Source organism: Nipponia nippon, unplaced genomic scaffold (assembly GCF_047370975.1).
Source record: "Nipponia nippon isolate SJK-2023a ecotype South Korea unplaced genomic scaffold, ASM4737097v1 scaffold_11, whole genome shotgun sequence".
Lineage (NCBI taxonomy): Eukaryota > Metazoa > Chordata > Aves > Pelecaniformes > Threskiornithidae > Nipponia > Nipponia nippon.
The window spans coordinates 15,114,449-15,124,781 of record NW_028262302.1 but is presented as its reverse complement, the minus strand read 5'-3'; the positions used below and the strand labels follow the sequence as shown (position 1 = coordinate 15,124,781).

General features: G+C 41.2%; 1 protein-coding gene across 1 annotated transcript; it reads left to right on the top strand.

Annotated features, from left to right (window-relative positions):
- Positions 1-375: 375 nt before the first annotated feature.
- Positions 376-10,032, top strand: LOC104014798 (alpha-1-antiproteinase 2). The gene is made up of 7 exons (XM_087746981.1): positions 376-414; positions 931-1,021; positions 4,140-4,268; positions 5,323-5,988; positions 6,985-7,255; positions 9,059-9,206; positions 9,838-10,032. The coding sequence occupies exons 4-7, from the start codon at positions 5,340-5,342 to the stop codon at positions 10,030-10,032; spliced, it is 1,263 nt and encodes a 420-aa protein (XP_087603107.1). The 5' UTR covers positions 376-414; positions 931-1,021; positions 4,140-4,268; positions 5,323-5,339.
- The last annotated feature ends 301 nt before the right edge of the window (positions 10,033-10,333 follow it).

Here is a 10,333-nt window from a genome sequence, read left to right as displayed (position 1 = left end):
GTCTTTTCCTAAGGCTCTTGTCTAGCATTATGTATGTATCTAATTTTACTCATTTCAGTATTTCTACTGTATGAATTCATGCTTTTATAGAAGTTAATGATGCACATGAAGTATTTGCTAGAGTGATGGGCTGGATTCCCAGAAGGAGGATCTGCAGAAATGCAGGAGGACTTTTACAACTGTTGTAAGCAAAGGCAGGGTTCGGCCATGCACATACAGCAAAAATCAGGTGCTTCCCCAAAAAAATTGTCTTCACTGTTTACTCTGCACCATTCCTAAAGTAATAACACTTGTCTGCCCTGGTTAATGTTTTCTAGAGGACGCTTTGCTTTCATAATGCTATTTAACAGTATAAATAAGAGACGGAGCTGCAGAGTAGTCCTAGTGAAGACAGCAGGATCCTTGGAAGCTGCTGTAAGTAGTGATTTCTTTGTTTCATATAGAGACTTCAAAAGTGTATCCTCTTGTTGCATGCAATTGATTTTAAGTCTTGCCTAGGGTTGTATCTTATATTGAAATCTGTCTTAGCAATTGTTCCAGTGATAAAGAGGCTTTTATTGGGTCAGCTGGATATAAAGTACATAGGCATCACAATGTAGGCATGGAGTTGCCTGCACGTTGTCAGGTAGCTGGCAGGAGGAGTAAGAATCTAAAAGCCAGAGTGGGGTGTCTACTTGCCTTGCAGGGAAGCAAGGTGCTCTCTAGAGCCAGCAAATCCTAAGCACCTGAAAGTGGGTCTTTCCCAGATGTAGCTCCTGCTAGAGGTAATAGGCTCTGCTCCATTAAAAGCCTGAGGATGGGTGCTTAGAGCTTTTCTTTTTAATATATTGGTGATTCTTTTTAAGTAATTCTGCTGATTTTCATATTCAAGGTCTACAAGAAATATCTTTGTTTAGAGAATGGGATATCTAACGTCTGCTTCCCTTTTAGATGAGACATCTTACTATAGCTCTAATCATCAGATTACAGGATCATTGAAAGGGAAGGAGAAAAAATGGTGTTCTCCACATGCTCAGGGAAGGTAAGATCACAGTGACACCAACAAGTTCATAGAGCCAGAGACCAGGCAGTGGTCAGGTGCACAGAGGAAAGCAGAAACTGGGAACCTGGTCTGATCTGTTCTTGGGACTGCTGATGCTTTGCAGAGAGGAGAAAAATCTCCTCTGTCCCATCTGACTGCCCTAACCACTGCACTGGTTCTTTTTTGTCTTCTTTTTTACCTTCTGGCCTCAGTGGCCCTTCATCCCTGAGTATGTGCGGTAATTCAGGTTCAAGAGCAAATACTGATGGTGGCCTGGTAGAAGAGTGAGAGCTTATGTTCACCTGTTTCCAGGTAAAAGGAGGCCTAGAAGTGGGTGATGCCACTCTTGGAGGGTGCACTTCTCAGGTGAGCTCTCTAATGCTAAACTGTTTTACAGAGGATAGGTGACACTGGGAATAGCTCTGTGAACAGTCAGTCACATACATTTCTAACCGATAGTGTAAACTTGGCTTCCATGTTTCTGCTGCAAAAGGAATTACTTTTAATGAAATACTTGCAGTGGTTGGATTCTCTGCAGAATCCAGTGCCCTTGGCTTGTGCTTGTAATCTTCTCAGAGGCCTCAGGCATCAAAACTCTGAATCACAAGAGAAGTAAATATCTAGCTGATCAGTCTGGAAAAGCCCCTGAGCATGTCCACACACATACAATGAGGTATACAGAGAGCTTTCAGGACAGCCAGGAAAGCACATGTGAGTTTCTGGTGCTCCTGTGAGTAGGCGGTCCTGGACAGTAGGCTTCTGAGGTCTTTTTCTCACACACAGATGTGACTAGTCCAGTCTTTCTTTTGTGACTTTCTGGTGTGCTTGGGTGATTTTTTTTTTTTATATGGCCCTGAGTAGCTGAGATTAGTTCAGCAGACACCACTGGTGATGGTGGGGCCATGTCTTGATGTTCCTGGTGCCCTCATGCAGCTTTCAGGAAACAGAGTTCTCAGATTTCCTCCTTTAGAAGCAATCAGGAGGCAAGCAGCACCATCTGGTGAGCAAAGAGCTTTTCTATTTTTGAGCACTGCAAATTTTCATGTGTAAAATGAGATTATCGGTGAGGACCACTTATGGGAGTAGCATGGGATGAGTATTCATCTCCTGGACTATTACATGGGACTCTAAAGGCAGAAAATTGTCTTCAGAATTGTCTCTCTAAATCACAGAGATAAAAATCAATCCTAAAGTGGACAAATTATCTATATCCACAAAGAAGCAAGTTCTGTAAGTCAGAAAACTTAGTCCAGCTCACTTCCAGGTCTTCTGGTGGAATTATTCCAGAGTAACTTCAGCTAACTCCAGTTTTCTCCATATTCTTTCTAGGATATACTGTCCAAAATAAATACTGCCATTCTGGGTTGCATGGTAGGGAAGATTGTGTGATAGGGAAGAGGTAATATATTCAACAAGTGTTATCACCAAATCTATTACAGATAAATTGCTTAAAGGAACACTGTCCTCCAGGTGTTGGCATGCTCTCGTGCCATTGTCTGGTTTGATTGAAAGCTCTTCATGAAAGCAACCTTTTCTTCAATACCAAAAATGTATTGTTATTGTGTAACATAGCCAAAGAGGAACAAAGAGGCAGAGACGTAAACAGGTTTCCTTCCAGGCTATTTAACAAGTCAGTGTAGATTTGGAATTAAAATTGAAGAGGACTTCTACTCCCATGTTTATGGACAAACTGTTTTTCTGGAGATTATATGAGTAAAGGTCTTAAGATAGGAAGCTTCCTGCAAAATTAGCCCCTTCAGATAGGGGGCTAATTCCATAAGGGCATTTTAGTACAGGTTCACAACTATTTGCTTTTTGATAAATTGTTAGCAAGTATGCTTCTTAGGAAAATCCCTCAATCATTAAGACCACATGAGAATCTGCATCTTCTGCTTCATACTGAAAGGTTCTCTGTTGTCAATTTATCACTGGCTGATCACTTGCTAACCTAGAAGCTGCAATAATATCAAATGGAATAGTAAATATCAAGTACAAAGTAACAATTCCCAATCATATTCTAAAGGCTTACAGGATGCAAATTCTATTATAAAAGTACCTTTACATTTCAAAGAAGGGACTAACAGAGTGGGTCACTTTTACCTTCAAGGCTTGAACAACAAAAAAGACCTCTAAAAACTGCAGCTTCTGAGTCTTTTATAATCTTGTGATTTTTTTTTTCTTGATTATCAAGATTTTTGTGAGGGCTGACTCATGAGTCTTGACTGTTTGTGATTGGACAGTACTGAGTAACAGATGGATGATTCATATTCAGATTGTATTTAATTATCTGTGAATTCAGAGCTGTAATAAAATGAAATTAATTCCCTGAAAGTACATAAATCAACCACAAAATGCAAATGTGTCATAAATACATAGAGCAAAAATATCAGGATGGGAAGAAAACCTTGAGAATACTGTAACCAGTATTTTACAGAACCCTTACAGCAAAACCATGCTATATCCATTAGCCGTAATTTTAAGACCAGGTCAGTTAAATCTCATGTCTACTTTGCATTCCAAATAAATAGAAATTGGCAGTTCAATGTGTGTATAGAAAAGTCCGTGTATCTGCTGTGTTTTGTAATAAATATTAAATGTGCTGAGATAGGGAACAGGTGGTGACTTATGTTTAAAATGAAATGTTTCATTCTTTGGTATTTATGTTATTCTTAATAAATTATGACCGCAGCTGAGTAAATAGTTCACAATGAATAATTTATCCAGAGGCAGCTTCTGAATCGGCCTGCTGGATATGTGGAAATAGATTAGGCTTAGCTCTGATGCTTTTGTTTGGGAGCTGATTTCTTTTCAAAGTCTGAGTAATACATTGGCTCACTGATAGATGGTTTAAAATATTCAGAACTGGAGCTCTTATGTTGAGTTACAAGTAGCTACATATATTGAGAAGTAGCATTTCAATGTCAAAATCAGAGGAGGAGGCCAAACTATAATTTAAAACTACTGTGCACAGTAATTGAAAATGTAGTTACCAAGCACCCTTATGGTTCTTCCATTTGTCAACAACACAGTAGATGTTTATTTAGAAATACTTATATCAAACCTGTAAATGTTTGAATATTTGATTGTAGCTCAAAAACCTTTTGTCGTTTTTATGCAGGTCTAACTGTAACTGGATATTCAACTACTAATACAAATTGCTCCCTCTGATGTTACGGAGAAAGCAGGACCGTGAGCATAGCACTTTCTGACAACAGTCTCTCAAGTTGAATGATGCCAGAACAGAAAGGTGCAATTGGTTTAATATGCCTCTCCTAGCACAAGTTTTAGCAAATCTGGCTCATTATCTCCCCAAGTCCTTTGCAACTCTCTCACCGTTTCTTTGCCCTAGATTTCTCCTCCGAAATGAGGCCCACTGGGACATTCACATCCACATTTCCAAGGTCTCTTTGTAAGAGCATATACAGTGCAGAGTGTCAGCTCTGCAAAGGAATGTAGATACCATAGCCAAGAGTAACAGGTTAAGATAAATTTATTGCCCTTTGACCAGTAGAACATCTGATAAAAGTAAGGCCTTGTTTTTGTTAATGACATTGACTCCTTCTGCTGTGCTGAAAATTAACTCACTCCAATGGTTTGGTTTGTCTATTAAGAGACAACACATTACTTCAGGTTCTTATTTAAAACGTTACATCATTTTTATTCAGAAGAAAGAGCACCTATTCCTTAGAGACATAGGGCTTTATATTCGGTTTGCTACTGAAAAACAGCCGCCACCATTTGTTCTCTTTTGAAATAGGGTCCCTTATCAATCTGACCAAAAGTTTACTTAAAGATTTCCTTCATGCCTGTTTGCTCAAATTCTGTTTGTATGTAGCTGTTGATTGGTGCCCACTTGCATGAATTTCCTCTTTCTGCCTTTACTCACAGAATATCCAGACTTCTCCTGTGATGCACTTTCCAGGAATTCTCTTAGACCATTAGTGTCAAAGGCACAGTGGCCTCACAGCCCTCCAGTGATTAGCCATGGTGTGTTTTGTGATGGGATATGCTCCGTTCTCTGGCCTGCTGAGGGTGCTGTGTATTCAGCTGTTCCATGCTGAATTTTGTCTTTGCAGGTATTTAGTGTGAAGGTGGCAGAAAGAGTTGGCAGAGACTTGCCAGGAGGCCTGGGAAAATAAAAAAAAAAAAAAACCAAACAAACAACTGGCAAGAGTTGGAGAACGTGGAAACTGAGGACAAAAGAAAGACATAAGATTTCTTATTCAGTGGGAACGACAGAATAACTGTTTCTACTTAATTAATTTACTTACCTTAGTAATAGATTCTCCTTTTTTTCATAGGATTTTAATACAAGAAGATGAAGACCACATTCTACATAAGTTTGCTACTGGCTGGGCTTCATACTGTTGCCCATGGTCAGCTCCCACCTAACCACCACAATGGACATGATCCAAATGAACCTAAACACCACATGCATCACAGAGGTGAAGCGATCGCTTGCCTCAAACTAGTGCCAAGCAATGCTGACTTTGCATTTCAATTTTTTAAAGAGGTTACACTGGAGGCACCTAATAAGAACATTTTCTTCTCTCCTGTAAGCATCTCCACTGCATTTGCGATGCTGGCCCTAGGGGCTAGATCAACCACTCAGACTCAGATCCTGGAAGGACTCACCTTCAACCTTACAGAGATTCAGGAAAAAGAGATACATGAAGGCTTCCACAACCTTATCCACATGCTGAGCCATCCTGAGAGTGGGGTCCAGCTCAACATGGGGAATGCCATCTTTCTACCAGAGAGGCTGAAACCTCTAAAAAAGTTTTTAGATGATGCTAAAGCTCTATATCAGCTGGAGGCTTTTACCACTGCCTTTAACAATCCCATGGAGGCTGAGAAGCAGATCAATGATTATATAGAGAGGAAAACACATGGGAAAATTACTAATTTGGTCAAGGACATAGATCCACAGACTGTAATGCTTCTGGCTAGCTTTGTTTTCTTTAAAGGTAAGTCGTCTAGGATTTTCATTCATGTTATTCATTCTTATCAACTGATCTTATGTCAGCTACCTCATTTGGAAATTGCTCTGGGGGAAATTTCAAATGCTCTTTGCTGGGCCAGAAGAGCCCCTACTGGCATCCTAGAGGTGGTGGAGAGGTGGCAGGACCCCGCGGCACAGGGAGGCAGCCGGGGACCACACAGGCTTGGTTCTCTCTGTGGCAGCCGCGGGAGCTCTGCTCCAAGCCACAGCCTCCTGTGCAGCCTGAGCTCGCTTTCATGGGTTTACCTGTAATGCCAATTGCCCCATGTTCTTCTACTTTTCAGTGAAGGCAATGAGAAGTATGCATGACCTAATCCTTTTAATGCCTCTCTTTAAAAGTATGCATGATTCAATGGCCTAATTTACTACATACTCCATTTTTTTTTCCTATCAGAGTCCTTTATGTGCACACACTGACATATTTATATATGGAAGAAGCTAGTGATGAACAGGGGAGGACATTTTAAGTAAAAAAGTGGAAACACAGTGCATTTCTGATGTGGGTTAGATGATGTGCTCTTAAGCCTGACACAACAGCACTCAGATATGAGATCCTACATTAATTTTATCTACAAATTGAGGCTTATGATTAAAGTCAATAGAAATGAAATGCATACAGCATATGAGTACACAGATGATGTCAGGTAAGCCCTTAAAAGACAACTTACAGAAAGGGCACTCAGGCCACCTGAACAGAAAAGTAATGGTAGGTACAAAGAAAATGCCAAATTAGTTCATTACTGCTATCTGAAAAATAAAGTGAAATTGGAAACTAATGCACTCTTTTGACCAGGTAAAAGATTCTTGCTTCACTGTAATACACATTTTAAAATGTTATGTTTGAAAACTCTGAATTTAACAAATGTAGGAATGGGTGAATATTATTACTAGTTATATAAAAATCAATTTATGATGGGATGGGACACAGAATATTCAGTTGCATTCTCCTTCTCTTTGTCAGGCAACTGGGAAAAGCCTTTTAAACCAGAGCATACCGAAGAAAAGGAGTTCTATGTGGATGCTGAAACTACTGTGAAAGTCCCTATGATGCACCAGACAGGCAGATTCGACTTTTATTTTGATGAGGAGCTGTCATGCACCGTGGTACGGCTTCATTATAATGGGAGTGCTACTGCGTTTCTGGTTCTGCCAGCAAAAGGGAAAATGAAGCAGTTAGAGCAAACTCTGGTCAAGGAAACCATCCAGAAATGGTCAGACCATCTCTTCCAGAGGTAATCTTCTGCCAGTCAGCTGCAGCGGCACCTAGATTTATAGTCTTTTTTCTTTTTTGGGAATGCAAACATTATGAACTTGCTGATTCTGGGAACTGAGTGGTTTATTTTTGGCTTGTGTGCCCTAGCTGTAAAAATCTTGCAGCTGGTTGCTATTTAACTATTCTCTTGATGTCTGAGTGACTTGCTGCTCCCCCCACCAGAGCAGAGACCATCCTGATGGGCTCCCAGGGGTCCTGAATAGCAAGCCTAGATTGGTGTTTCTAAAACAGTCCACCGACTGAGTGGGAAGGTGGCAATTCTAAAGCAAATCTCCTATACTGAGGTTTCAGCTAATGTGTTTTACCTCTCGTATGTCACCGACACACCGTGACTCAGACATATGTCTAAACCTTAAATAAACCATAACTGAAAGTGTTTGTAGTAATGCATACATACATATGTCCTATATAAATATCTTCCTTACAAGGACCATTGCAGCACACATTGGTTGTTAGAACAGGCTAGTGATTAATTGTGGGTGTGCTGATTTTCTGGCATTTTGTTTTTGAAACTATAAAAATCTAATGAGGTTCTGTTAGCCCCTACCATTGACACTAACATCAGCTAACACATTTTACTGTTTGTCTTGGAGGGAAGAGAACTTAGCACCAGCAGATGACTAATATCAAGTTAATTCGTGCCTAATTTACCAAGCTCTGCCCTGATTCACAACTAATAAGGCTGTGCAGTTCACACCCATGATTCTTGGTGCATTGTTATAGAAATGCCAGCACAGTTAATAAAAACATAATGGGTAGCAAACTGGATATGAACTAATAACATGATACCTCAAATATGAAAAATAAAAATGTATAATTTTCAGCTGCAAAATCAGGAAAATCCTTATCTAAATGAATTCTTGGTGCGAGTTCCTTCAAGATCAACAAAGGAATAAGTTCTTCATAGGAGAGGCTGTGAAAACCAAATGGCAATTTCTGTTCTACTATTATGTTGATGCCAGTGCTAATACACTTGGTCCCATCATCTTCCAGTGCACTAGGCAGTATCACATAAAGGCTACAGCAGTGGGGTTTGGATCCTGTCCATTTTGCTGTTCAACCCAAACTGTCTCTGGATGAGACAGCAAAAGACTTGAGCTACCTAAAGCGTAATCACTACAGTAGGTTACTTGGAGGGTCTGCAGATCCCGAGGCAGTGCATGAAGAGAAATCCAACAGAATGCATACTAAGCAGGAGCTGCCTACAGATAGCTCACAGTCAAAGGCAAACTCAGTTGTGGCCAGCCCATGGGAGGAAGACGATTAAAGGACAGGGTGTCCAAAGGTGCAGGCAACCAGGCACAGACCTTCCCTGGAGCCATGCCAAATGCCACAGCTGTGCCAAAACCACTGCTTTGCTTTGAAGTGCTGGGGTTTGCCACACTTCCCCCCCAGCAGACTCAGTCTGTGCCCCACGTCAGGTCTGTACCTGCTTGGGCAACACGGGCTGTTACCTCCACACCTCATCTTCTCTGGCTGTAAAGAGGGGCTCTCATTGCTGTCCTCCTTTGCAGAGTGCTTTCAGATTTGCTGAAGCAAATTACCAGGTAGATATTACTATTATTATTGTTATTATTATGAGTGACAGTGCCTCTATTACCATGAGAAGCACCAGCAATTGAATTAGTGCTCATTGTACACTCAGGGCTGGTCCAGCCCCCTGGGGTTTGACCCTCATGGGAGTTACACAGCTTTCTCACCATCATTTACCTCAGAGAAAGATCCTTCTCACCACCTTCTGTATTTCTCTTCTGCCTAACAGCCTAGTGAGCCTCTGCTTCCCCAAATTTTCTATTTCTGGGAGCTATGAAATAACGAACACCCTTAGCAAGATGGGAATTGTGGATGTGTTCACTGACCAGGCAGATCTCTCTGGCATCACCGGCGCCCCAGAGCTGAAGGTTTCTAAAGTAAGTCTGTGGCTGTCAGCCCTTTCCTTTCTTTCACGAACATGCAGGAAAACCACTCTGTGGTAGCATCCAGAAACACCAGCTAAATACAGCTCCCAGCTTCCCAGCTTGCCTGCAGCTGGGCCCACACTGGCCTCAGCCTGCAAGCTTACAAGAGGAGTTCGTCCATCAGTGACAGTGGAGATCAGATTAGTTTGCTACACATCTTTTTTTTCCAAGACTGGTATTGGCCGAGATCTCTTGGGGGGTATCTGGAACATGAGAGGAACATCAACCCCTGGCTCCTTGAAGGAAGCTGCTAATGATTCTGGACACACAACAGTCTGTCCTCCCACCCTGGAGACTGTTTTGGAGGTGCAGACAAGCTCTTACAAGTGGAGCCTCCATACTTCATCCAGTCTTTTGGACAGAGGAAAAATAGTCTGGGATTTTTTTTTTTAGGAGATTTCTGTAGCTCCGTCCTGGTCCTCATTTAAAGCAGCCATGACTACAACAACACAGCTCGCATCTCTGCTGCCCCTACTCACTTCTCAGTGGATCCTCCAAAGCAGGGCTGCTTTAAAAGGGTTTGATTGATCTCTCAGATGGCTGTTGTCCGCCCAGAATGACTGTCTGTTTTCTTTTTTCCTAGGTTGTTCATAAGGCTGCTCTGGATGTTGATGAGAGAGGTACTGAGGCAGCAGCAGCAACTGCTGCTGAAATAGTGACAATGTCTCTTCCTCCCACCATTGAATTCAACCGACCCTTCCTCATGCTGATTTTTGATAGAGATACAAACAGTACGCTCTTCATAGGAAAAATAGTTAACCCGACTATTACTAGCTGAAGTGACATATGAATTCTGCTTGCTATTACTGATTAAAGAAGATGTGAAACTGCATGACATGGTTTATTTCCATTTGTAGCAGCTTAGTATATGGCTCCTTTTTAGCAAGAGTTTTCATTCTATGCCATTATCAAAATCTTTTGGTATTGACCATGACACTTGCTTAAGAGGAAGAAAGGAAAATATTTCAAATTCAGCTAGCAAAGATTCCATTTTTACTTGACTGAAAGCCAAGGAAAGACCTAAGATTTGCCAGCATTCAGAGAGAGACATTTGTATTACAATGGAAGACTCCTGCTTA